Raw genomic sequence first — 27013 nt, forward strand, 5'->3', positions numbered from 1 at the left:
GGTTAGTACTGAGTATTGCAAGCATGAGCGTCACAGCAGATACAAAGCAGCATGGCCGAAACTTTCATCGTGTAAAGAAACTTTCAGGTATCTTATCAAGCTAAATATGCATACAGCGCTTCCCATACAACGCCCACGAAACGCTTTGGCTCAAACCCCCAAGACCTAACAAACGGCTCGTGCTCTTTTCTTTCCGTCTCGCTTTTCTCATACACACGTTTTGCTCATTTCGTTGCGATGCGCCCCCCATTCATCATAGCTTGACGCCCCACACACCGCGTCCACCAGCAACACCAACCCACTCGCCGCCTTGTCCCGTCAGAGCGCTCTGGGGTGCCCAGCTCAGGTTGCCAATTTCATAGTCGCATCGCCAGCTGGCATAGGGTCCCTTTTGGCCGACTGGCGCGTTCTGCTGGTTCGCGGCGCCGTTTGCAGAGTGAGTATTCGCAGGTGCAGGCGGAGACTGTGTTGAAGCATGTTCCCCACTAATGGTGGCGCCGTTGTTTGCGTGTAGCAGATCCCATATCAGGACGAGCGAGTCATCGGCGCCGGATGCGAGCATACCTCTCCGAGAGGGGTTCCATTCTATGCAATTGACGGCTGCAGAGTGTCCGCGAAGTTCCAGGAGGGCTTGACCAGGTTGTCTGACGTCGAGGATACGGATGAGATTTGAATCGGCGGCAAAAGTAGCGAGAAGGTGGGAGTCGTGCGGGGAAGCAGCGAGACGGAGGAGCGGCGGTGCGTACGACATGGTCTGCTGGGCTTTGGTCGGAGACATGCGGCCTGTAGGTGAGCCTGTACGCCAGTGTTAGTAATCTTATGGGTAAGAAAAAAAAACAAGACACTAACCCTTATCTCTTTCAGCTCCCTTGTCTGAGGGCTCATAGATGATGGTACTGTGCTCTAGGCTGCGCAGATCGAACATGCGCACACTTCCATCAGCACCACAGCTCACAAAGACATCAACGCTGCCTGCGCAGAAACGGACATCAAAGACCTCCTTGTCGTGTGCAATCAACTGCGTCTTGGCGGTAAGCGATGGTATGTCCCATATTGTGCATGTTGTGTCTATGCTGGAGGTGATGATGAGCTTGGGCGACATGGTATTCCAATCGAGCGATGTAAGCGGGGCAGTGTGTTCGGGGGTTTTGGAATTGGACAGGAGCGCGAGGGGCGTGAGCTTGGGGAGCTGCGGCTCTCGGGTGTTGACAGACGACGAGCGCGTGATGGTGTTGCTGGTGTTGTTGGTGGCTTGAGGCAGCGACCATAGACGCAGGTGATCGCCAGATGTAGCGAGGAGGTCGGTGGATTGCTTCTGGGATGACGGCGGCTCCCAGAGCATGCGTGTAACGGGAAAGGAGCATGTCGCTTCGGCGATGGCATTGTATTCAAGGCCGTAGGGGGTTGCGCCGGGAGACGAGACGTCCTGGGGCGCTATCTGCGTGTCGAGGATGCGGATCTAGATGGTGCATTAGCGGAGGCCCTTGTGGCGGCCAATGACTGCTTACAAAGTTGTGGTTGTCTTCCAGGTAACTGCCCACGGCCATCTTGCCAGCACTGTTGCCGCCAGTCACATTCCACTTGCACCAGTCGAAGGCGTATATGCTCCACGGGGCTAGGTAGTTGCTGTTTGAGGCCACCTTGTTCATGTCGCCCAGAGTGGAATTGCCGTGGCCCGTAGTCTCTGGCTCCATGTTGGAGTTTGCGCGTGGTCGGATGTCGGCGAGGCCCAAGGGGGATTGCGAGGCGGCGCCCGAAGGGGTCGAGGGATAGTACTTTTGCGTGGGGGTGGCTGCGGCGTACTTTGAGTTCTCGGGGGTGTTTGAAAAAGGAATATATTTCTGCTCAGGGCCCAGGCCGGCTGGGCTCGAGCGCGAGTAGGCATGCGTCGAGTGGGGGGAGTGCTGTGACTGGCTGATGGTGTTTGAGCGCGTGGGTAGCGTGTACTGCTGGGCGTTGGTTGCTATTTGCGCCTGGGGAGGCCCAGCGGGCGCCGTGTGGGTGCTCGTGGGCGCCGGTCGCTGCTGCGGCGGGGCTTGCTGTTGCTGTTGCGGCGGGGCTTGCTGTGGCGGCTGCGACTGTTGCTGCTGTTGCGGTGGCTGTTGGCCGGGGCCCGTGGCGGGCTGGAGGCTGCCAGGCACAGCGGGAGCGGCATACTGGGCGGTTTGCGGGGTGCCATGGTCGACGTTGATGTTGGGCGCCGACCGATAGGAGTCGGGCGAGTTGTACATGTGCTGGGATGAGCCCGCAGGGGGCGGCCCCGAGGCATGCTGGCCGACGGCCGTCGAGATATGGAGCTCCTCGTTGGTGCGGCCGCTCAGGCTCGGGGCCTTGTGTCGCGGCGTGTCGAAGCTCGAGTTTGCTGATGGCGGTGCCGTGGCGGCCATGTAGGCCTCGCTGGGGGGTGGTGGTTGGGCGTTGCCGCTGGCCTGGGGCATGAAGGCATCGGTGCCTGCCCGCGTGGTGCCCTGCGTGGCTGCGCGCAGATTGCCTCCAGGAGCTCCTATGCCTACGCATGGCGAAGACGAATATCAGCCTAGTGTTCACGCCAAGGGCCCCCGCGAGGCGGATGAGTCCATGTACATACTCCCAAGCGCCGACGCCGCGGCATAGATGCCCTGCGCCGGGTCATTCGGCGCGTTCTGGTGGTGGTGTCCGAAAGGCATGGGGCGTGCAATTGCCGCAACAGTGGCCGGGCGCGATGGAGAGAGGGAAGAGAATGGCGCAGAGCTGTCGCGGCGCCTGGTCGTCTGGAGAGGGCGGGCATGTGCATGTGCATGTGCCGTGGTTGGCGTGGAGCGATGCCTAGGCGGCTCTATCTCGGCAAACGGTCCCCACCACCCCTCCAACCCCTCGCCGCCCTCTACTATACACACGCCCACGGGCCGCTGATGGCGGCACTGGCACTGGCACTGGCACTGGCACTGGCACCACCAGCCTGCGACCAGCCTGCTCGCTGGGGCCCCGCGATTCATGCTGCTCCTGCCTGCAACACGCACACGCATCACATGTCCTTTTGCCGCCACGCCTCTGGCCCCTCTGCTTATAGCTCGCCGTCTTGCAGCCATGCCTCCACCGCCATCCACGCCACTCCATCACCGCGCCCTGTTGCTGCTGCCGCCTGCCCCGGCGCCGCCTTCGTATGCCGCACTCAGGGCCGCATACAACGCCCCCGTCTGCACCGTCCTGAAGGAGCTTGCTGCGACTCAACGCACCGCCCAGGGACCTACTCTCGTGGAGATTGCTCTGCCATGCCCGCACCTGTACCGACAGCTGGACGCGCCACGGGGACCTCACTACGCAACGACGCAGCAGCTGGTGGCCGGCCTCTACAAGCTCATCTGCCTCGCTGCGAGCAGGGATGCCATCGACACGGACGATGAGGACGCCATCGACGCCCGTGTGGTACTTGTTGCGTATCCCAGAGACGGGCAGCTGACAGCGCCCCTGGCCGATGCGACTCCAGAGCAGGAACTACAAGGGCCAGCCGTCGACATGCACACGCTCGCACGCAGCCCTCGAGCATGGGATACTGTCTATTCAGTAGAGAGTGAAGAGGGCGAGCAAGTGTTGAGGGCCTTTGGCTCTCTGTCCAAGTCTCAATACGCTGTGAAAAAGGTCCGAGGCGGGATAGTAAGTGTCGATGCCTCTGAGCCTGGACCATGTCACGACCAAGCCAAGGCAACTACAAACCACCTCTCGGTCGCTGTTGGGGGCACTTTTGACCACCTCCACATTGGCCACAAGCTGTTGCTGACCATGTTCGCATTCATGCTCGGGAGGAGACAGGCCTCGACTCCAGAGACCAGCCCCAGCGTGCTGACAGTGGGCATCACGGGCGATGCGCTTTTGAAGAACAAAAAGTTTGCACAGCATCTGCAGAGCTGGAAAGACCGCCAAGAATCAGTGCACAATTTCCTGTCGAGCCTCGTCTACTTTGGGTCACCGGACGACGAGCGCATCCATGTTGAAGAAATCAAGGAGGCAGGACCAAACGGCCACGCTGTCCACGTCACGTATCCGCTCGGGCTTACTATCAAATACGTCGAGATATGGGATCCTTTTGGCCCGACCATCACGGACAAGGACATTTCGGCGCTGGTGCTGTCGCTCGAAACACGGAGCGGGGGCGCTGCAGTCAACCAGAAGCGAGATGAGCAAGGCTGGGGCCTCCTGGAGGTGTTTGAGGTTGCGGTGCTGGATGCCAGCGAAGAGGACAAGGTGGATGAGACGTTCCAGAGCAAGCTGAGCAGCACGGAAATGCGTCGCAAACGAAGCGAGCGCACGCGGTGTGCAGCATAGGCGCGGCCAGGGCTGGGGGGCAAGGCATGAGGCGGAGTGGCAGATGCTACATGTCTCCTGTTACTTGGCCGAGGCGAGCTGGGGCGGCATGTGGCGGCATGTAAGTCGATGGAGAGAGAAAAGGACAAGTCGGTGTCGGAGGTTGGCTTGCTGTGCAACGATGCACGGCGATTGTGTGTGCCGGCTGGGGGGCACGAGGGCGGGCGACATGATGACGTTTCTGGGGCGAAGACGGGGCGTGGATGCAGGCCACACGTTTGCTGTCAGGCGAGCAGCCGTGGGCTGAATGGTTGCCGGCAGCGTAAAGGCAGGCGGCCGTCATCTTGTGCGAGGTGACGGAGCTTGGCCGCAGCGGACATGTATAGCAGCACCATGGGGCGACGGCATGAATATTATGTGCAGACAATAAGTGACAGCTCAGCTCGCCTTGCCTCGTGCTGCGTGGGCGTGTGTGCGGGACCACGGGGCTTGCAGGGCCGGCCATGGTTGCCGGCGCTGCGGCTCTGCTCTGTGAGGCGTCCATGTATCGTCACGAGCAGCAGCAGCAGCAGCAGCAGCAGCACGCTCGCTCGCTCGACGGGGGGCGGGCAACGGTGGATGCAGGAGCACGGCAGTGGCAGTGGCAGTGGCCGTGGCAGTGGAAGGGCCCTGATGACGCTGTGCGGTCGGGTGATTAGCGTCACAAGCGCTCGCTCGCCGGCTGCATGCTTTGTTGGCAGCGCAGCAGGACGGCGGGCTGTGAAGATTTTTGATTCGAGCCCCACTGGGCCAGGTGGTGATGCAGCACGCACGCAAGCAAGCAAGCAGCAGAGGGTTGGCGGCGACTGGGCGGCGAATGGTTTCTTTTTGCCTCGGGAGGAGCCACGCTCGCGTCACTCGACGGGTGCTTGTGGCGGGCGGCCGCGTCGAGCGAAGGTCATGTGAGCGCTAGGCGGCTCGCGGCCTAGTGCGGGCGCGGCGATTGGCGGGCGGCCGCGGGCGGCCAGGGTGGCTGCAGCACAGCGTGGCCAGTCGCCGTGCTCAACTCCAGCGACGCTTAGCTGACTACGAGCAGCGGAGAGAGGTCATGCCTTTCCAACCTTCCCCCGGCCCTGCTGCTGCCGCCGCTGCTGCTGCTGCTGCTGCTGCCGCTGCCGCCCCTCTGGACTGTCTCTTCGCCCGTCGTCCGCCCTGCTGAACCACGCCCGTCTGCTGCCTCCACGTTGTCGCTTGTCCACCACACAACCCCCCCCCCCCCCAGTCCCGCCGTGGCCATCTGCTCTGCGTGCCGTCCCGTCGCCCTCGTGTCCCGATCCGGCCCGAGCACCCTCTCTGCCTGTCTGCCCGCCTGCCTGCCCGCCCTGCCCCTCAAACCCTATATCCTTCGGCGGCGCGCTCCTGGCTTGCGTGGGAAGCCCCGCCGCAGAGATCCTTCTCTGCAGCCGTCATGAAGAGTCCCACATAAAAATGGGTATCCTCGATCTTGCCGACGAGCTGCTGCGCATCATCCTCGAATATGTCGCCTCGGAGCCAGAGAAGCCCATCAGCCTCGAGCGCCGCGCCTACCTCTCGCAGGAGAGCTTCAAGCTGCCTCTGCCGCCAGACTATGACCAGGCCCAAACCATCGCCGCCTTCCGGCTGACGTGCAGAAAGTTCTCCGACCTCGGCGTCATCCATCAGTTCGCACGTGTCACCACACGCTTCTCCAAGAGAGGCCTGGACCGCCTCGAGAAGATTGCCGGCCAGCCGCACATTGCCAGACGCGTCAAGAAGTTCAGCTACATGGTGCCCTTCTTCTACGACCAAGGTCGAGCTACCCCGCCCAAGCCCTCAGTCCCCGTTCCATGCTAACCTGGGCTGCAGGACGGGAGCGAATGCAGGAGTTGCTGCGCACACAGCCGGAAGCATTTGCCCTTCTCGATGTTCGCCACTTTCAGCAGAGGGCGAACGAGCAGAGAGAGATTGTGCGGACGGGCCAAGACGCCCGCATCCTCCACATAGCCCTGCGCCACTTCACCTCACTCCAGCACATCCAAATCCTGCGGGTACAGGACCGGGAAGAGGGAGAGCTGATCAACTACATGCGGAGCCATGAACTCAACGACCTAGTTCCAAGATGGCCGCCCGCATGCCTGCACAGCGCCAAAACGATAGGCCAGGCGCTCCTTCACTCTGGATCGCCATGCTCACGAATCTCGTCGCCCATGCTCAGCCCCCAAAGCGTCTCGGGCGCCGCTGAGAACCCGCCTACGACACTGAGCATCCTCGCGGGCCGTTTGACTTGCTTGGAGCTGCACTTTGATGATAGCATAGACCTCGACGTGCGAATGCGGAACCTCTCCTCTCTGTCCAAGGCCCTTTTCACTGCAGCCAAGAACATTGAAGCACTGCATATTGGCTTTCCGTCGTATAGACCGCTCACTCTTCGCTTGGAGGAGCTTTTTCACCATGTCAAGTGGGATAAGTTACAGGCTTTTGGAATACAGGCGTGGCGGCTAGATGCCGAAGAAATCGTTGGTTTCACACACAGACACCGCGAGACATTGCGGGGGCTACGACTTCGAGACGTACTATTAAGAGAAGGCAGCAGGTGGAAAGACGTCCTCCCCTGCCTACGGGACGATCTCACAAGACTTGATTGGGTCAGCTTAAGGCGAATCGACTACGAAAAACATTTCGATGAGCAGTGGGTGTTGGGCGCCGAGGTGCCAGACGACCCGCTTGTGGGAAGTGACAGCAGCGACGAGAGCGACGACTGGGAATACGAGGGGGAGCAAGACGACCCATCTGATGCTCACAGCGGCAGTGGCAACGACCCTGACGGCAGTTCGATAGCGGGCACCGATTCGGACGCCGAAACCGACGATCCGGAACCAGAGCAAGGCGGAACTCTGCACTTCCCACCCATGCCCGACACCCCAGCCTCGATTACCTGGTGCAATTGCAACGGCCATATGGATAGCGTAGACGCGTTAGGAGACGATGGTGTCATGGTCACGAATCAGCAGCGCAAGTTCTGGGAGAAGTGGGTCGTCAGGAAGATCTGCACCGAGCAGCACGGTCATAAATAAGCGAGCATCGTAGATTCTGTTGGTGGATCCCATGAGGTGCAACAAAGGGCTGTCTTGTCGAGCCATTCATGCGCCAACCATGTGCGCGTGGTGCTCGCATATGCATGCTCGCAGCAGCCAAAGCACGGGTCCCGGGCGCTTATGCAAATACCCAGCAACCCGTCACCGCACCCGATACCACACGAGCCGAATGGCCCCTTTACCCGCGCCGCCCTCCTACGATATCGAGTACATCTACCGCCCAGCCTTGTTCGCAGCATGCATCTGAAGCACATTCTTCCATCAAGCAGAAAAATTTCCCTTGTTCCTTCTCGCATACCAGTTGATTCTTTTCAAAGGCGGCATGCATCCCCCTGCTTCTGATTATCATTTGGGCCCAAAAGTCTTTGTAACTTGCTCTTACTTCCTCTCTTAACGCCATCTTCATGCCCCTTGTTGTCCAACACACTTGAAATAACGAATGTAATGTAGCGTGGGAAGGAATTTGTTGCTTTTTATTTTACTTTTATTTTTCATGTTTTTGACATGAACGATCCCATGGTGGTAGTAGACCTTTGAAACGAAAAAAAAAACTTGACAAAGTTTCGAAATCTGTATTTTTTTTTGGTTGTCTTTTTTTTCTTTGCTTTGCTGTTACTTACTTATCCTACTGTGAGAGTTTTTAAATGTCTAGCATCTATCATGATTGTATTGACTGAAGCAGGATTCTGCAAGATATATTAACTACTTACGTACTTTACCCCCTCCGAGTCAGATGTCGTGTCCGTGCATAGACTAGACGAGACTAGACGCCCTACTTATATAGTAGTAGTACGCACTTATTGTATGTACGAGCGTTTGGACCACCCACACACTCTACTTATAGCTTGGGATGTGGGGGGACGGGGGTGTGATTATGTAAGTACGTAACATGTTATAAATCGTTATCGTCTACATCAAGGAATACCATGGAAAGTTGCATGATTGATGCAACCGCCCATAGGTATACTACAGATATGCAATCGGCTTGTACAAAGCGAAGTATCTAAGTGTGGTATTCTGTATGGGGTCTGGGATTGTGAGGTGGTGATGGTGATGATGAGACTAGAGAGAAAGAGAGTATTCAATAAAATATTGAGTCGATAACGTTAGAAAGTATCGGGCTTCAAGATACTTAACTAAACCTGTGCTAATGAAGAGGTTATTATGACGGTTCTTTTTTGTAAAGATACACATTGCAGAGTCGATATGCAGAATAGAGCTGTAAAGTATTCGCGTCATGGACTATATACCGAGGCTGAATAATTAGGGAATGAATATTCAGGTATAATCAACACTTGGAAAAAGGGGGTACGGTGCAAGGAGACGTGACGAGGGTCTGCAGTATTGGAATGGAATGAGAGCGATGATGAGATTTTCGTATCAGGGGATTTCACGCCTATAGGGAAACCAAGTGGTTGTGTCTGGAAGCTTTGAGGCAAAAGGATGATGGCGCTGCTGAGATGGATTGGGCTTACGCACCTTGTGACTTTGAGATCAATCCTAACTTCATCTCTAAGTTGACTGGTGCCAAAGCTGGCTATGGTGCTACTAAGAAGATATTGCAGGTACAAAGAAAAGATTATAAGATTCAGGCAGCTGGCAGTGTTAAAAAGACGAACTAGTAGATGTTTGTGGGGGAAAGAGAGAATAAGGGGATTGCACTGTGTATATGCATTATTCATTGTAAATCAAGAAGCAGTGGTAGTAACTCCTTGTCGTTTTTGGCGAAACAACAAAATTGAGACTGAACTGATCGAAGCTAGAGGCTCGCACGGAACTGTCGGGAGGCAAGTAAAAGGAAACGGAAAAGTGATTTCTCTGGGAATCGTCGGGTATAGAGATGGAGAAGCACCGGTTTGAAGTGTAAAGGAAGTCAGCCTGGAACATGCTTAGGAAAGAGTTCGATGTTGATTTTATCGAGAACAGAAAGGCCCTTGACTTTTCCAGTGAATTGCTGCGTAGAGAAATAAGAAAATGGCGCTAAGGTCACAGGGCTCAGAGAGGGTGAACGGTACTTTCAAACAGCGTCTTTCTGCCCTGTACATGCTGTACGTTTGCTCGCAGCATCGATAGCTTGCAAAGTGACCCCTGCTGCTCTCATTTCACCGGCATCCTCGAAGAAATCTGACATCATTGGTCACTGAGCACTCACTTTCACTTCTTGGCGAGATATCAAAACCCACAACAACACGATCCAAAACTCGCATCCTCGACCCAAAATCAAAACACCGCCGCAAAATCATCACGATGCGCTTCGTTCTTTCCCTTCCTGATGAGTTCCTAGCCAAGCGTGGGCTTGACCGCTCAACGCTTGAGCTTCTTGCTGAGCAGGAAGAGCTGTTCCTTGCCAACAGCCGACGCTTCGAAAACTCCGATGCGCCTTTGCCTCAGGGCATATCTCGTAGCGAGATGGAAGCGATTGTTCAGCAAGAACTGGCTGAGTTTGGAGCGGCCGCCTACCCCCCATCATCGTTCTTCGGGACCTCTGGATCACTTTTTCCCCGTCGCCAACAAGCCGCCCACCATCTCGTCGCGGTTGCTTCTGCTGGCACTGCTTCACAATCCCGCGACGGCACAGATTGGACATTGATTCGTGGGCGGGTAGTCAATGCAACCAACACATATCACTCGTATTCACGAGAGGCTGGTGTAAGCATCATTACCTCACAAACTCCAGTTCATACTGACATATTACAGGGCGGTCAGTATCCAGGTCGTTATGTGTTTGAAAGAGAGCGAGTCTACCAGAGACAGCCCGACGGCACATACCGCTGGGTTGCTTTTGCGCAGTGCTCTCGCGCCACGCTGGCCGGGAGTGCCACAAAAAACCTCGAGCAGATAGTTCGAGACGTCGGCGGAAACCCTGCGACATTCAAGTCCAGGAGCGACATGGCAGACTTTGTGTTGGCCCGGGAGCGGCCTCTAGGCGTTGTTCGCAAGGAGGACGAAGCAGAGATATTCTGCGGTTCGTTTCCAGTCAATTTGGGCCCACCGGCGTCAGAGTGCTACTGGGGTGTTGGGCAGTGGGAGAATGGGGTCCTCCACATTGAATCAGCCTTGCAGGTGCAGGTGGAGGACTGGAGGGTAACACCGTATGTGGGTTAACCTGGAAACATCCTGGGTAAAAAGGCGTTGGCGGCTTCATATCGATGAGCCAAGCAGAATGAAGACATGTCTCTGTATTCAACTCTCTATCCTCCGTCTTCATTTCCCACACGTTCGCAAGCCAAAATGCTTCATGGATTAGATCTGCTCCGTAAAAGCTGTGGAATCGTTGTGTGGAATCATTCAGAGATATCTGAACTCCTATAGCATTGAGCGGGCTATATGATCTCACAATTGTAACCGTTCCAGGATCCATTACCTTGGCGTTGAGTGACATATCCAAGTGCAGATTGGTAGTGCCAGTGGTGGGCTGGGAGAGGTGGTAGGTGCTTAGCCAAGTCACATGTCCGCGCGGCGACACACAAAGATGCAAACCACTCAAACCCACGTCGCCGCGTCGCGACTTTGGTCCGCTGGCTGCCCGCTTGTCACTCACACATGACAGCAAGCGCCAACACCCCACATCAGGTGCGCAATTGTCTGCTGGTCCAGTCCGTCTCTCCTTCTCAGCGTCCAACAAGTCACGCGCCCAATATGCTTCCCGTCGCCAAACTGCGTCGGCAACATGGCCGCTGCCCTTTTTCTCTTCGACTCAAACATCTCCTTCGATACACACAAACTGCGCCTTGATGCGCGCCTCACCAAACCATGTGCCTGTACCAATGCCAAACCAAGCCCCACTGGGAGCTTGCATACAAAAGAGCTTCGATGCTGCGCTCGATTTCCTCTGGCCGAGTCTTCTACTCCAGTTGAACACGCCTGCGCTGTTGCTTTCTCTTCATATTCTTTGATCAGACCCCACACTTGTGCATTGACAGCTCACTCATACAGCCAGTTCAGCACTTGTTTGGTACCCGCGGTGGGATCCGTCTGATCTCGGGGGATACGAGCCACGATGACGGCAAACGCGCCATACTACCAAATGCGCTCCGGCCACTTCATCACCACATCCAACAATGCAAACGCTGCGCCGCCCCAGTTCGGAGCCGAAGATGACGAATATGACTTGCACGGTCCCGTTGCCGTTGTGACGCCGCTTGACCACCTCAATCCGCATTTATATTCCGACCACTCTGCGCGACAAGTGTCGGTCGAGCATACACTGGAAGAAAACCACAACCTTGTTGAATTGTTGGAGGCTGCCACGGCTGCTGACCACGCCACTCAAGCTATGGATATGAGTGATGCAGGGCAGGCGACTCATACGGCACAGGGCCGCGGCAAGAGGAAGAGACTTGTTGGCTCTCCAGCTACAGATGCCTCACACCAAGTAGACGAGCCTATCAACACCAGGCGAAAAAGACATGGCGAACCTGCGGACCCCGGGTTGGAAGACGGCGACCAGGACATGCGCGGTGATTTAGTCGACGGCAACATGTCACCCTCCAGTGACTCTCTCCTGGGCGATGCTGGCGCTGCAGGTGTCCATTCCGCTGCTGCTCTCTTCCGTCGATCATCCGAGAGAACCCGCAAATATACGCGTCCGCCAATGTCCAAGCTCTTCATGTCACTTCAGCTTAGTCCCGAGAACTTTCTCCAGCTCCAGGCTGCCGCCAAGGCACACATGCTCGACCCATCACACCCGGAAAGACAAAACTGCGTTGGTAACCGCGGCAAGGGCGATACTGATATGGTCAAACTTAGGCTCTTCAATTGTGTCCGCGACTTCTTGAGTAATGGAGCGGGTAAGCAATTCTTTGGTGAAGACGTGGAAAAGCCGGGGGAGAAGGATACAATGGAAGCTGCTCGCGCGTTGGGAGAAGAGGAGACCCCTGACGTAAACCAACGAATCACATGGCCAAGAGATGGCAACAAGATTATTGGTCTCGTCACTCCTCTGATGAGGCGCATGGTGACTAATGAGCGACAGCGACAGTATGCGATTGAGACTAGGAAAGGAGGGGCGAAGAAAAAGAACAAGCAAGGCAGTGTGGAAGCTGTTGCTCCGCGAGGCGAGCATCATGGACACGGAATGGAGCATCACTTGCAGCCAGCGTCTGATCTTAACCTGGGCCACCATTTTCAGTATACAGAAGCGAGCACGCCATCATCACTGGCACCTGCTGCGTCTCCACCATGCTCATCTCAGAAACAAGTGTGTTCTGCAGATGCAAAGCAGAAGACGGAGGGCCAGGGAGTTACATGTTCAAATTTAAAGGTAGGCTATTCGTCCTTTTCGTTCCATGTGTTTAATTACTGACGCACATTAGCTGTCCAGGGCGGGGACTACCGAACCCAACCTCTCGCACATCAACATCTTCCTCGTGCGGCCCTCACCTGGCACCACATCAGGCGTCAAAATTGGCGAGAGGCGCATCGCTGCCGACGCCCAAGCACACCTGACTTGGTATGACTACGATGACTTTGTTGGCCAAGTCAAGTCACTGCTAGCAGGCGCTATGAGTAATGACGCCGAGCTAGAGTTGCGAGTTGGGGTGCCACAAGAGCCAGGCACGGACAACCTCCGCGGACTCGCTGCCGCAGCTAATGCTCTGCAATCTGAGCGTGCCAATGAGGAGTCTGTTGCGGCAGGCAGAGCTTCAGCGGCGGCGGCGGCGGCGGCTTCAATCGAGGATGCGCCACCTGTATCGCCGTCCGTTATCTCTACCGTCACTCACAACCCCGCCCCGAACCAGACTAGCGATAGTGATATCGAGCTTCTCTCTCGCTGTGTTATCAAGTCTCTTGGGGCTGAGGGGTGGCGGGACATTCGCAACGCCGACGACTGGTACAGCGTGTTGAGGGAAAAGGCCTTTGCAGTCTGGGCGGATGGGATTTGTAATGTGCTTGTTGAGCTGGTGGACTAGGTGTTGGTGAGGGTTGACAATGGGGTTGAGCGCTTTGTGGTATCATGGCAGTTCTTCGCATAGGGCAGCGTGGATGACATACATGGCATGCATCGTCTGTACTGTATCCCCGCCTCTTTTCTGGGTCCTTTGGAGAAATCCACTGCACCGCAATATCTCTTCTCCAGCCGCATTGCGCTCTATGCGTATTTCCCTCCTCTCGATATATATACTCTCTGCCCATAGCCGCCCCCGCACCCACTGCATGCCCGCTTGTCACACGACCTTGCGGCCAGCCAACCTCGTCGATACCTGCATGCCTCGCCGGGCACCACGTCTCCAAGGGCGTGTGCGCATTCACAGTATCCTTCACCCACACAGCCACCCGCAGCGCAAACCTCCTTATACAAAGACTACCACCAACACGGGAGTGGTGTGGGCACTCTCTCGCTAGCGTCCTTGGTCTTAGGAGGAGGGGGGGATGCAGCGGCAGGCGTTGTTAGTGCAAGTGTGTGTGTGTGTGTGTGGGCGGATAGCGCGAGACGCTACATAATACAGCGCACACACACACACACAAACCGGCCTAGTATCTATCCCAGCGATGATGTATGTATGTGTGGAGGAGGAGGAGTAAGAGTCAAGGCCGTCAATCAATCAGTCCCTTTAACGGTTCGGCTAGTCTAAAAAAAAGGGGCCATGCAAAGAGGGGCAAGAGGCAAACGCACATACCCCTGGAAAATTGAGGAGCGAACGTCGTTCGCTTGAATCCACAGCTTGGCTCTTCTCGCGTGCATATTACCCGTTGCGGTAGTTTGGCGGCGGCGTGGGCCCGCCGCGAGTTTTGAGGGGGGGGGCGGTTGGAGGTGGGTATGTGTGGGCGTGCATGGGTCGCTGTGATGATGATGATGATGATGATGTGATGGTGCAGGCGGGAGATTAGTGAGAGGGAAATGATGACGTGAGGTAGTGAGTGTGTGTGTGTGTGTGTCCTATGGTGTGGGTGTGTGGGGCGCGGCATACTTACTTGGTTTGTAGCGGAGAGTTGCGGACAGCCTTATTTTTCTTCCTTCTTTTTTGCTTTTTTGCTTTTTTTTTGCTACGTAGCCTGAATTTTTTTTAATGTTTTGTTTTCTCCCGGGGGTGCTTAGCTTGAAAATGGGGGGAGGGGGGGGGCGCCTTTGTGTGTATGGGTGCTGAGAGATGGTGGGGGGGGGTTAAGGCAGGTTTCGAGACTGCAGTTTTGCTTGGGGGTGTGTGTTTTTCTTGGGTTTCATCTTGGAAGGGGAAACGGGGGGAGGGGGGGAACCTGTGGGCATGCGGGTTTAGGGTTGGATTTTTTTTCTTTCTTAGTTTAACTATGTTTTGTTTTGTTTTGTTTTGTTTTTTGGTGCGGGAGAAAGGGGTGCGGGAGGGAGGGGAAATGTTGGGGGTGTGGTGGTTGTGGTGGGGGATGAGGGGGCGCGGAGAAGAGGGGGAGCGGGGTACGGTAAGTAACCAGGGATGGAAAAGAAACAGCATGTGATTGGGAGTGGGCTAGCGCCACAATGTTCAGTTTACTAGCCTCTTTGGGGACTTTGGACCTGTTGCTTTCTCGATTTTCTCGATTTTTTTGTCTTCCTTGATGTTTGGGGGTGCGGATTCTGCGGTACGATGATAAGACTGCATTTCAGCGTCTGGGACTGCGGCATCTCATGATCGATGATTGGGTTGGGTGATGAGAGGGCAGTTTGGCGAGGGTCATGCGAGCCTACAGACGAGAAAAGAACATCTGCCGTATAGTACCTCTACCACTCGAGAGAGTATGGATAAGTTGTGAAGAAGGCTGGCAAGCGGCTTGCAGCTGTCCGGTTGAACACCCACGACGTCTCATCTAAAACATGTGCCGGGCATGTCGGACATTTACGCAGGAAACCAAGTGCCGAGATTGATATACAGTTAATCACAACGACGCACCATCATGACCATGTTTCGATGCTGGGCGCGGGGAAGCCAGGACGCTTTAAAGCGTCATTGGCCATGGTAGATGTCTAATTAATCAATGGATAAAGCGGCCTGGCACCACGAGCTATCAACACCACACACATAGCAGATGATCGCAACGCGGTGCTGGGAGATAGTCCATAGGAGTATCAGTGTAGAATTTAAGGAAGCCATGTCGTCCAAAATCACATAGAAGAAGAAGCAGCCGTCTCTTCTCCCAAAATACATGCAAGAATGAGATTGTTGTATCGTATCGCAGCTCTTGTGGCACCTGCGCAGGCGGCACTGCGCTTTGGATGCTCGACGGTCAGCATCCAGCGGCTCGATCCGCTGGTTGAGCCCGGGAAACTGCCTTCGGCGCATGTGCACCAGATTGTGGGGGGCAATGCCTTCAACGCGACCATGGATGCCGATCCAGCTGTGCAGGCCGACTGCACGACGTGCACTTTCTCCGAGGACTTTAGGTACCTATGAGCAGCCTTGTAGCGATGGAATGAACTGACAAGGTTAGCAACTACTGGACTGCAGCCATGTTCTTCAAGCACACAAACGGCTCGTACAAGCGCGTGCCGATTATGCAGAACGCGGCGCTGCCGAATGGCATCAACGGCGGCATGACGATATACTATACGCAGCAGGACTTTAACAGCAATGGGAACCAGAAGATTACGGCGTTCCCCAAGGTTTGCAGCAGCCGTCTCCAGCATGTAGCGAAACCGTAGATTGACAAGATTCCAGGGCTTCCGCATGACGGTCGGATCACCCACGACACGCACAGTCGAGGACGCAAAGAAGCACGTAGGTCTACGCTTTGTGTGTCTCCAAGACAAGAACACGCGGTTCCCCGAGACACCCGACTTCCCGTCGAAGCCGTGCAAAGGTGGCATCATGACTGTGCATCACTTCCCGTCGTGCTGGGATGGCAAGAACCTCGACTCGCCGAACCACCAGGACCACATGTTCAACACGGCGAAAGAAGCTTTCGCAGCCGCTGGTCCCTGCCCCGCGTCGCACCCGGTGCGCATGCCCCAGCTGGCGTACGAGACGCTCTGGGATACCACGCAGTTCAGCAACATGTGGCCCAAGGATGGGTCGAACCCGTTCTTCCTCAGTTACAACGACAACAAGGGCTATGGCACGCATGCCGACTATGTGTTTGGGTGGAAGGACGACAGTCTGCAGCGAGCCATGGACAGCAGCTGCATGTTCCAGGCGTGTGAGAATGGCAAGCCGTTGAAGGTATGTGCATGCGCACGTGGTCCAAAGTGCGGCGCTTCAAAGTCGGCTGACGTGTCTGTGCAGAGTCAGAATGTGCAGGCGATGAACAAGTGCCAGGTTAAACCTAGCATTCAGGAAAATATCGACGGGTGTAAGTTGTGGCCAAGTTGGCTTGTGTACAGTATTTGTGCAGGGGCTTCGTGCTAACCACGGCATATAGGGCTCGATCACCTGCCTGGGAAACCGCAGCCAATGACGTAGCTGCAAAGCAAAGTCGGAGTAGGATTTCATTTAGAAGGAGGACTGGGCGGACAGAGAGTTGTGGGCGGGTGTTTTTTTTATTTCTCTCTGTTCTTGGCTTCTGCCTCTGCCTCTGCGATATGGCCGGATGTTATTTACTCCAACTGCCGAGCTCTTTTGGTTGAGAGAATGTGACGTTTCAGATTCGTGTTGTGTTCGTAACCTAACCCCCGTTTATCCCAGACATGCATAGCTTTTTCTGGCACGATTCATGTTGACATGAGAGATCGGCCTGTTCTACGGCCATGTGTTGGCTGGGTGAAAGTGGACAGATATGGTTGCAGATTTTGGCGGGAAGAGCGGCTGTATACGATTCGTTGGACGGGGACTGGGGGGGGGCTGCACCACCACCCTGCGCCGTGTAGCAGTATTGACAGCGGCTGTCTTTGTCTAGGGAGACGGGGCTCGCGACGCAGAGAACGAGGGCGTGTGGCCAGACCACCGCCACGGGGCTTGCGAAAGCATGCTCGGATGATTTGAAAGGAATGGATTGTGGCGTGAGTGAGGACGACGTTAGTTGTCGCAGTAGGCGAGATTAGCTCCTCGGGGAATAGGTATCACGTGCCGGGTGGTCGCGAGGCTACCAGCACAAGCACTTGTACTTGGTCGTGGGATGCGGCGGCGCAACGGGCGAAAGGCGCGCGTAACGGGTAATACAGGGAGCGCAAGCAGTTCCCCAATGGGAGGGTTTCACCATGCGCAAGGAGGGGTGGTGGTGATGGTGGTGGTGGTTCAGCCCTTGGACTCCAGTTGGCTGGGCTGGCCCCACCCAGGGCAGCGCCCGTGCGCCCACGTTCCTGACCACGTGGTGGACATGCATCCCATGCAGGGCGCTTGGACACGGGGCCCAAAGGCTCAACGGCGTTACCACGTTGTGACTGTGGAGAGGGCGCTGCCGATCAGGTCGAGTCGTCGTAAATCTGCGTAAGCTGACGGTGCACAGGCAAGACGAACGGGTCCGAGGCTGTTGCCACGGCTGCCCCGACTGCGAAAAGGGCGGGAGGATCATAACGGGAGCGTTATAAGATGAGGCCTCGCGCGATATGGAACAGGGTGGAATGGGGGCGGAAAAGAGGGCAGGGCAGGGCAGGGCAAGGCAGAGAGAAAGAGGCGAAGACAGGGCAAAGGGCTGTCTGCTGGCCAAGAGGACAATACAGAGCATGTGCACGCCTTGGTATCACGTCCGGAAGCGTGTGGATACATAGGCTCGAGCCGGAAGGGCAGAGCCCCAGGAGGCCCAGCTAGGCATGGCTAGGCATGGCTAGTAGTCCCGACTCATACCACCAAGGCCGTTAGTTTGGAAGGGGGGAGATAGGGCGAGACGTGCGTACGTACTACTGCGCCTTGTAGCGCGTGTAGTTGAGGCATGTGTAATTACATGTCGCGCGCTGGTTAGCTGGAGCTGCTGGGGATTAGCTGGCCTCGCACTCGCTCTGATCAAGGGGGGCGACTCGAGCAGGAGGAAGCCCCGGGCTGGGCTGACGGGTGCGGTGCGTACTATACGTGTATGCACGTTGTCCGCGGGGATCGGCACAGGTGTCCATGGGAGAGGCTGAGGGGTTCCCGCTCGAGCAAAAACGTGGCAGGCGAGCTGTACGTTGGGCCGTGATGGTGCAGATTGGCGCACAATGACGCCGGCGTTTGGACGAGAGGCAGCGGTCGCCCCTGAGCAGCAGTCTTACGGCCTGGCTGCTTAGAGTTTGCTTCACCGCGACCATCAAGACGTCGTGACTGAGGGCGTGCGTTTCAGCGCAGTCGGAGCTCCGGCGGCGAGCATGGCGGAGCGTCGCCTTGGTGAGAGGCTGGTGGGCGTATAAGTTTCACGCCGGGTACTGTATGCGTCGAGGGCCAGACGGCTAAGTCGCCCCTCGCCCGCTGCTGACAAGGCTGACGTATTTTATCTTTTTTTGGTTGCTCCCAGCTCAGCTCCCACATCAGCATCGTCGGCGCCCTTTCTCGCTCTCTCTCTCTGTCCATCCCCTGCCGGGCAGATCTTGTCTCGAATAGTGGGCTGCACTGCTCCCTTGCCCGTCTAGGCCCTGTGAAACACGCGAGGCGCGCGACACAAGCTCAGCACACGCCCACGCCGCTCGCATCCTCCGCCTATACTGCGCCGCATCCTCTGCCCGCCCCTCGCCTGTCTTTTCTACTATTACTACCCCTACTACCCCTACTGCCTCCCCCTCCCCCCCTCCACCACCTCCACCACCACCACCGCCTCCACCTCGACTGCCACTACTGCTGCTAGCACACGCCTCGAGCCTGCCGCCTGCCTGCCGCCTGCCTGCCTGTCGCCCTCGCCCGCCCGCTGCAGCCCCACGCCCGACCCACCAGCTAATATCCATCACACGGCGCCGCGCACCATGCCCAACTCTCACGACTCCTCTCGGGCCATGCTTGCCAGTGTAAGTCATTCTTCCGTATTATCCACTGTTCGTTTCAGACAGGCCCTTGGCTGTGCCCGGGGGTCGGTAAGCGCCCGCCTGCAGGCTCCTTCGCCTCCAGCATATAGTACTTGTACTAGTAGCATGCTCCTGGCACCGCCCTTCTTCTGCCTGCTCTCCTCACACATACTCTCCCCCCCCCCACCTGTTTCCCACCACTCCTCGCACCACTGCTTTTGCACACACATACACACCTGCACCATGTCGCAACAAGCTCCGCCTAACGACCAGCAATCACAGCTCACCGGCAAGCGCACTTCGCTCCGCATGTCCACCTGCAGCGCCGCGCCCACCCTGGCTCCCTCAATTGCGCCCTCGCACCTGTCAGATGCCTCGACAGCCAACGACCCCAAGTCGCAAGACATCAAGACATGGAACGCCGGCTTCGACCGTCTCGAGGACAAGCGCCTGGTCCAACAACGATACGCCCTCAGCAGCGAAAAGAACGACGACATGAGCAAGCTGGCGCTGGGAGCCAAACTTGACCGCGCACTCGGCCGCCGCATGTCGGGCCAAGACGCCGTTTTCCGCCCAAGGACGCTGAGCGAGAAGAAGGAACTCAAGGCATAGCCATGCTAGCAACCCGCTTGTACCTCTTTTTTTCCGAGCAAAGTCACGGCCCTCGATACCACACAAAGCACGATTTCGACCTGTTATTCGCAGCCACGACCAGTCCGTTCTTCTCTTCATACCATCTACCAGTTTCTGTTTCCGTTTCAGCACGCGAGCATGACCTTTTCTGGGGGGAGAGCTTTTTCGCATGCATGCTCATGGCTTAGCATGATATAGAGAGGAGGGGAAATCACGCATTTCGGTCACTCGATGCATATCTCCTTTTTGGGAGTGGGCGACAAATAACTGAAGCACTTGCTAAGGTCATTTGGAATTCCCCTGCTGCCTGTTTGAAGCGCATCATTATTGAAATTCGCAAGGCATTGTCGTCATGGGGGGGCGAGGAGCATGGGAATTGGCTGGAAATCCCAGCTCGACACTATACCAATGGCGTTATTACCTTTTTTTCCATGCTACTTACTAATCTTCTTTGTTTTTTCTTTATACTTGCGCGTGCGTGTGTAACCCCCTGGCATGGTTCTCTCCAGCATTTCTTTTCTTTTTCTGCTTGCTTTTCCATCATCCATGGGCTGCTCCTTTTCCTTTTTCTCCTCACCCACTCGATATCAAAAACGAATGATACAAAGTCTCCCAAACTCTCACTAACAACAACCACATGGTGATACCAAGTTACACACACACTTACGCTGCAAAGCAAAATGCTTACCCATCCATTGCCTGAAACACGAGCCGCTCTATCACTGCCACTTGGAGGGCTCGCTCAGCGGAAATTACCGTCAATCAAATGTTACATGGCGTTCGCGCACGGCACGGCACGGCTGAATCCACACACGAACACCACCACACCCTCTCTCCCCCTTCTCTGTCTCTCTCTCTCTCTCTCTCTCTCTATCGTCTCTCTCACTCTCTCTGCTCACATGGCATGGGGCGCTAGCCGAAGCCACGCTGATCCCCTTGCTATTTGTCGCCCACTCACACATGGCCCCGTTATCTCTCTCCATGTACGTACAACCTCGAGTCCATGTCTAGACCCAAACCCCGCGCGCACATGGCCATGTTACACATCTGCAGCTCTTGATTATATTGATTTTCCCGCTCGCCCAACGCACGTCATGCCTGTGTGCGTTGGGCATGTGCATGTGCTCTGGAGGGGGGTGAGGATCACGGTCTTGCATGGATCGAGTCCTCTGCCAGCTGCGCCACGGAAATAACCCTCAATCTCTCCTGTCATCATCATCATCATATCGGGAGGGGAGGCACGTAGCGTCAGCATCAGCATCAGCAATCGTCATCGTGCCGTCCCCCCCGATCCGTATTCTTCATCTCGATCTCTCCGTCCTTCATATCGACGCTTCCTCGCAAAACCATACACGCCCAAGGGACATGTCGCCGTAACCGCCGGACGCGTCGACGCCCAGGAAAAAAAAAGCACTGTTATCTGCATATCTAGATGTACATCCCGTCGCACGCCCAGGTGTGCGGGGCGGGGGGGAACAGACGCATACATAGTCGACGAATAGCACGTGGTGAGCATGATACAAAGTTTGCGTCTGTATTGCTAGCTCCCCATCTCTTTTCCTTTCTTTTTTTTCACGCTCTCTGTTCTCTTATTTTTCTTTTCTTTTTTTCCTCGTCCTTCCACTTCTCTCTACAGTACACCTATCTTACCGAAACCCCCCAACTATTGGATGCGCGGGAACAAACAAAAAAGAGTTTTCACCTACTTAATCTACACCACGTGGAAACTCTAAGTAAAGAAAAATAAAAAGAATATCCGTCGTGGTACCGATATACACATATGCGCGGGGCGTGGCCCAAAAAATAAAACGGTTCCAAAGACATGCATGCACATTCCAAGATAAAAACAAAAATAAAAACATCAAGTCAAGGACAAATGCGGAAATAGGATTGGTGTGGGTGTGATATTGGCTTGGGAGAGGCGTGGTTTTGACTCGCTAGCGTTGGCGTGGCTGCTCGGGGGGGTCCGTTCTGGTGGCTTGGGGGGGGGGCTTCGCTTTGGGAGGCGTGTGCTAGCAGACTGGGGAGCCAATAAAAGGTAGACCGAAGTGTCGCGGCTCAAGGGGCGGACTGAAGAGCCGAGATAGGCGTCTTTTTTGGGGGGGGAGTGGGAATCTTGGTTCATAACAAGGTTTGTGGTTGCTAGATTTGGTTGCATCGAGAACATGGCTCTTGCGCTGGCGGGATATGAGGAGAGCTGAGGCGCTTGGGGCTGAAGCTTCGTCATGTCTGTTAATGGGTTTCTTTTTGCGACACCACTTACATTGGAATGTGAATTTCCGAGCATTGCTTGCACACATGTACGAAGCCACTTGTATTGTGCTGAATGTATTGATTCGACATTGTTGTTGTATTCCGGGACATTGGTCTCGGCTCCTGACTTAACCTTCATGTACTTTTAAACTCGTGCAGATCCTGTTATACATCACGGAGGCGTGGGTACATGGTCTCGTGTCGTGTCCGCCCGAGATCCGTCCTTGTAGATCCGGCTTTTCCCTTGCTCTAGTCATGTACGTCTCTTTTGCAGATGCCGCATGTCTATTGAACATTGCTGACGCTTCCCTTTGACTGTATTAATCTATAACGCCCATCTTAAGGTATTCGTTGCACTGCCCTTGTCGGATCCACCTCTTTCTTGTCCTAACAATAGCCTCCTACCAGAACTTTCCAGTCATCCTCCTCTCGTTGGCCAGCTGCAGCTGTTCTCGGATTCCCCTCAACTCATCTCTGTGATGCTGGCGTGTCTCTTCCAACAGTCTCACGTGCTCCTTCTTTAGCTGGATGAATTCCTCTTCGAGCTTTTCGTGCCAGGGATAGAGGACGAAGATTTGGAAGCACAGGGCCGACGAGCCAATGATGAAGTTGGTCAGGGAAAAGGTCTTTGTTATCATCATTGCAGATGTAGAGTCTTGGGCTGAGGTAGGCAAACGTCGACGTTGGCCGGATATGCCAAGTCGAATGAATTAGGCAAACGACGCGGAATCTGTAGCGCGGTATACACGAAGGACTGTATAGGCAGCTTGGCGGCTTGGCAGCTCTAGAAGGATGGAAGAATCCTAAGGCAGCTGACAGGTGGCGGCAATGGCCGGGAGAGAGTGTGAGAAGGAGAAGAAGAAGGATGAAGGCGAACGTGTAAAGGAGAAAAGGAGTGAGGGAGGCAGAGTGTCAGCAGGCGTGAAGAGGCGCGTAATATGTAAAGCCGTCTCTTGGGCCCAAAAATGGCTCATTCTAGAGTCACATGCGCTGCCTATGCCAGACATTCCAACGTGCTGTGGCCTTCAAAGTGGCATGATGGTTTCCTTTCTGGGCCAAACAGGACTAACGCCCGAAAGAAAATCAGCCCACACGGCGAAACGAACGGCAACTTGTGCCAGACATTTGCTGCCGCGTCACCGGCCCTTGACGACCACGCCTGAACAGAGTTTCAGAGAGAAGAAAAAAAGATGCAAAAAGTGGCATTCTTGTCCCCGTTGCTGCGACATGCGGCTGGTGCATGTGCCGTGCCACGTGGACATGGGGGCGGGTGCGGCTGCCCCTAGCGCTGCGCCACTAACCGTCGCCACCCTTGCCTGCACGCGTGCCTCTCGCCAACGCTCTCCGCCGAGCAATGCTATGCTGACTGGCATTACGGAATGAGGCCCTTCGTGGAGGAGACGGTGAACAGCACACACGTCAAGACATTACTGGCCGCTAACAAACGTCATCGTCAGCAAGTGCTTCCGTTGGAGCCGCGACCCAAGATACCCCTAGCATCATCCCATATAAGCTCACCGGACAGCCGTTGGGAGCTGGAATCAATATACAGCAACACTCCAAGGATGACCGTCCCAAGCATTGAGCTCCTCACAGCAGCAATTTCTAATGGCGAGAAAGTTTCGTTTTCCTGGAAGAACTCGGTATACCCTACAAGACCACACCTATCGGCCTATCCGCAGACGAGCAAAAGAATCATTCATTTAGAAATCAATCCCAATGGCCACATCCTGCCCAGTCTTCGAATCAGGCAATACATCACTCTACCAAGTCCAGTGCTATGACAAGGAACTTGATGATGCTCTGAAGACGCAAATGAGGCCATCAAATGGTAACCTACTTTTTTTTTTAGAACACCGGTGTGGGGCCGATGCAAGGCCAAGCGAGCCATTTTGTAAGATACACCCCTGGAACGATTGACTATGGGATTAAGCGATACCAAAACGAGACAAGGCGGCTGGACTTGGTTCTGGATACCCGCCTTCACGACAGAGACTACCTGGCGGCTGAGGAGAGCCGAATATACAGGGCCCGTTTAAAGGATGGTCCCAGAAGGCCAGAAGCAAGTCGTTGGAATACATAGCAAATAGCGCTAGTATACAGATGATTGCAATGACTGGAGTAGATCAAAGGTTCTTGTCATTTTTGACGTGATTCAGCCAAATTCTTTTGAGATTATGTGGTAGTGTCTTGGATATCCAAGTGCTGTAGTTGAGCGACTGATAGGTGAGTAGATTATGAGAGAATCGAGCAGATTACCCCTAGAGGCTCGAAATAAAACAACCAAAAATACCAGGCTTGATCCACCTAATCATGGATTGCTGCATCTCGGGTCTATACAAAGTGACTGATCAAGGCTTAGTCTATGTTGCGACACCAAGCATACAATTTGGGATAAGTGGTGGACTTTCAAACTATACATCCAGTGTAACATTATTCTTCAAGCACAAACTTCATGTACCTTGTAGTTTGAGAGAGCTGGGTCGCTGTCATGACTACCCATTTTTAGATACCAGATCTATCCAACTCATCCCACTAGATCAATCTCTCGTTAACTTGGATTCCCACACCTTACCCCACGACACTGCATCACAATGCTTCCAAATTCTCCCACGTCATATTCTGAACAGTAAAACTAAGAACAATTCACAGACACGTTTTATTTCACCGGAATCTGTAGTGTTCAAACTGGGTAATCCAAGTAGTGGCAACTAGACCGGCGAGACGGAAAATAACTGTTGGCGGAAATTCGCCCATCAATCTTGCTCGCCCAGTGCCTCTGTACTCAGTTGATCCAAGTCTTATTTTCCCCTTGCTTATGAGTATCTTCAACAACGGATATAGAGTGTGAGAAACAAGTAAATGGGTATAGCGAGATTAGACCAGCTTTGAGCTCACTACTGTTTTTTGTGTTACTAGCAGAGATGTCAACAATCAAGCTCATCAAGCCGAGCTAACGCGATATAGTAATGATTAGGCCTAAAAAAGCTAGCCTATTACTGTATCAAGTTAGCTCGGCTTGATGAGCTTGATTGTTGACATCTCTGGTTACTAGCATAACTCCTCACGTTAACAGCCTCGTCCATCTTTTACTGGCCTCTATTGCCCTTAAATAGTATTTTAAAACGCTGTGTCGTTCGCGGACTGGCAATGCTACGTTTCCTTGCCCAGGTAGCTGCTGTTATTACAGGTAAGGATGTAAATGATGGTAAACGCGTACCAGAAAGCCAGCCTACAAGTACTTTGCATGAATCGAATTTGAGGGAAACTCACTATGAACTTGGAGAATAGTATCGTTTTCTACCTTCAACGGCCGAGCAACACAGCCTTAGTTACTAGTTCTCGCCAAGGATATACTTAAAAAAAAAGCAACTAGCTTACAATGTACGGGTCCAGCATGAAAGAATACGAGACAAGCTGATTAATGGCAACTAGAGGAACGAATACGATACTGAAACATTTGTCCAACTCAACCGTTTTGAACGTACTGAGTTCAGGCTAGTCTGACGAGATTTTGTATATTGTCAACCAGGCAGCGTACGACAACCAATTCTACCCCGTTCAGCCGTTGCACGCGTATTATTCAAATAAGCCGCCCGGTAGCCACCGTATATTTCAAGCGATTCCTAACCACTCCCACAAGTATATACAAGTAATCAACTTTATGGAAGTATTTTTCTCAGATGTGATACCCATATTCGATTCGCGAAAAAAAACCAGAGAATCATATACATGTAACAAATCGAACATGGCTGCAAGTAGCCGCTGAGCAAAGTCTGCTTCATGAACGAGATCTCGCGTTTGTTCAAGTCCCTCACTAGGTCTTCGCAAATCATGACACCGCATAGTACTGCCTATATATGGTGGTAGCGATAGAATACTGCAATATGAAAGAATCCAGGAACCATGCTTTTGACTCGAAATCGGTCGATAGGCGAGGAGACGGACAGAATAGCAGTTATTGGAAAGCTGTCGGGGTGGGAGGTGGTTGTCCTCTTCTATCTATCGCAGCTATTGTATGTATCCCGTCCGAAACGTAGTCACGTGCGTAATACTACATGACAATATTACAGGGTATGGTGCTTTAGTGGTCTCTTTTTAATGTGTACTATACGGCGTTGTGAAAGCTGCTATGTTAGGACGTTAAAATCACGCATAGGATAAACGTACATAGAACAAGACATGGTTGCTGAACTATTGGGCAAGGCTCCCTTCATAGCTACATAGTATCATTACCAAAGTCAGCAGTAGCAAGGGGCTACAAAAGGTATACACGACCTACTACGAAGCTGAATTTTGTCAAGGGTACAAAGCAATCCGACGGAATCTTTGCTACGGCTCGTGTTGGGTATTATGGCGTCTCTGATGGACGGATCTTGTACGATAAACGGGTTACTGGCACATGGCCTGAATGCCTGACAGGCCTCCGGCAAGCGTCATTTGAATCATCATGGACTTCTACCGCTGCACCTGCAATACCTGCCTCGGAGTATCCTATCTGCAAACAGTTGTCCGCACACCAATGTCTATGATTGAAGTCTAGTATTGCGAAAAAACAGCCACTCCCGCCATGTCACCATTCTCTCCATGCAAAGGTTTGTCCAAGACGCAGGGGTATATCAAGGAATTTCCCCCTAGTCCTCACAGCTAAGTTCATCGCTCGAACCAAGAAGGCTGGAAGCAAGAAAGCTCGGTATTGCCATGTTCGTCAATATCAGCGGTGTCGTTCTTCTCGGATCCGTACGTGAAAGCACTTTCTTGGGAGAAAAGAAAGGATGGACTGGGCAGCTGGCTGTTCGAGTTCTTGACTTTGATATCTGAGAAGATACCACGATTTACCGATGTACAAGCAGCTGAAGTACAGATTACAGCTAATGCTGTTTTCTGCTTCGTTCAGAAACCTCCGGCCCAGTGATGTCGTGTGCAACTCCACCCACCTCTCCGATGAAGCTAGATACACGGC

The 27013-nt window shown here is 54.3% G+C and overlaps 8 protein-coding genes across 8 annotated transcripts; 6 read left to right on the plus strand and 2 right to left on the minus strand.

Annotated features, from left to right (window-relative positions):
- Nucleotides 1–80: 80 nt before the first annotated feature.
- SETTUDRAFT_165955 (uncharacterized protein) lies at nucleotides 81–2730 on the minus strand. Its single transcript, XM_008032756.1, has 4 exons — nucleotides 2588–2730; nucleotides 1509–2509; nucleotides 850–1459; nucleotides 81–795 (listed from the first exon to the last, which is right to left on the minus strand). Exons 1-4 carry the CDS (start codon nucleotides 2664–2666, stop codon nucleotides 254–256), a joined length of 2232 nt encoding a protein of 743 aa, XP_008030947.1. The 5' UTR covers nucleotides 2667–2730; the 3' UTR covers nucleotides 81–253.
- Nucleotides 2731–2987: 257 nt separating this feature from the next.
- Nucleotides 2988–4698, plus strand: SETTUDRAFT_165956 (uncharacterized protein). The gene has a single exon (XM_008032757.1). It carries the CDS (start codon nucleotides 3067–3069, stop codon nucleotides 4300–4302), a length of 1236 nt encoding a protein of 411 aa, XP_008030948.1. The 5' UTR covers nucleotides 2988–3066; the 3' UTR covers nucleotides 4303–4698.
- Nucleotides 4699–5748: 1050 nt separating this feature from the next.
- SETTUDRAFT_98349 (uncharacterized protein) lies at nucleotides 5749–7352 on the plus strand (the record flags this gene model as incomplete). The annotated part of the gene is made up of 2 exons (XM_008032758.1): nucleotides 5749–6088; nucleotides 6145–7352. The coding sequence occupies 2 exons, from the start codon at nucleotides 5749–5751 to the stop codon at nucleotides 7350–7352; spliced, it is 1548 nt and encodes a 515-aa protein (XP_008030949.1).
- A 2268-nt stretch (nucleotides 7353–9620) lies between these two features.
- On the plus strand, nucleotides 9621–10478 carry SETTUDRAFT_23890 (uncharacterized protein; the record flags this gene model as incomplete). The annotated part of the gene is made up of 2 exons (XM_008032422.1): nucleotides 9621–10022; nucleotides 10071–10478. 2 exons carry the CDS (start codon nucleotides 9621–9623, stop codon nucleotides 10476–10478), a joined length of 810 nt encoding a protein of 269 aa, XP_008030613.1.
- Nucleotides 10479–11373: 895 nt separating this feature from the next.
- Nucleotides 11374–13285, plus strand: SETTUDRAFT_98590 (uncharacterized protein; the record flags this gene model as incomplete). Its single annotated transcript, XM_008032759.1, has 2 exons — nucleotides 11374–12636; nucleotides 12689–13285. The coding sequence occupies 2 exons, from the start codon at nucleotides 11374–11376 to the stop codon at nucleotides 13283–13285; spliced, it is 1860 nt and encodes a 619-aa protein (XP_008030950.1).
- A 2193-nt stretch (nucleotides 13286–15478) lies between these two features.
- On the plus strand, nucleotides 15479–17773 carry SETTUDRAFT_23892 (uncharacterized protein; the record flags this gene model as incomplete). The annotated part of the gene is made up of 5 exons (XM_008032423.1): nucleotides 15479–15708; nucleotides 15756–15927; nucleotides 15983–16483; nucleotides 16547–16613; nucleotides 17706–17773. The coding sequence occupies 5 exons, from the start codon at nucleotides 15479–15481 to the stop codon at nucleotides 17771–17773; spliced, it is 1038 nt and encodes a 345-aa protein (XP_008030614.1).
- Nucleotides 17774–19125: 1352 nt separating this feature from the next.
- Nucleotides 19126–19776, plus strand: SETTUDRAFT_99383 (uncharacterized protein; the record flags this gene model as incomplete). Its single annotated transcript, XM_008032760.1, has 2 exons — nucleotides 19126–19167; nucleotides 19447–19776. 2 exons carry the CDS (start codon nucleotides 19126–19128, stop codon nucleotides 19774–19776), a joined length of 372 nt encoding a protein of 123 aa, XP_008030951.1.
- A 2675-nt stretch (nucleotides 19777–22451) lies between these two features.
- On the minus strand, nucleotides 22452–24553 carry SETTUDRAFT_23894 (uncharacterized protein; the record flags this gene model as incomplete). The annotated part of the gene is made up of 2 exons (XM_008032424.1): nucleotides 22452–22676; nucleotides 24512–24553. 2 exons carry the CDS (start codon nucleotides 24551–24553, stop codon nucleotides 22452–22454), a joined length of 267 nt encoding a protein of 88 aa, XP_008030615.1.
- Between the last annotated feature and the right edge of the window lie 2460 nt (nucleotides 24554–27013).

This window comes from Exserohilum turcica (genome assembly GCF_000359705.1).
Source record: "Exserohilum turcica Et28A unplaced genomic scaffold SETTUscaffold_8, whole genome shotgun sequence".
In the NCBI taxonomy this organism is placed as follows: Eukaryota; Fungi; Ascomycota; class Dothideomycetes; order Pleosporales; family Pleosporaceae; genus Exserohilum; species Exserohilum turcicum.

Excerpts from the sequence above, each read along its gene's own strand:
- SETTUDRAFT_165955 (XM_008032756.1), bottom strand. The coding sequence starts at position 2,666 with ATGCCTTTCGGACACCACCACCAGAACGCGCCGAATGACCCGGCGCAG. Across the intron at positions 2,510-2,587 it reads CGCGGCGTCGGCGCTTGGGA|GCATAGGAGCTCCTGGAGGC; the intron begins GTATGTACATGG and ends CGCCATGCGTAG. Across the intron at positions 796-849 it reads GGGAGCTGAAAGAGATAAGG|GCTCACCTACAGGCCGCATG; the intron begins GTTAGTGTCTTG and ends ACTGGCGTACAG.
- SETTUDRAFT_165956 (XM_008032757.1), top strand. The coding sequence starts at position 3,067 with ATGCCTCCACCGCCATCCACGCCACTCCATCACCGCGCCCTGTTGCTG.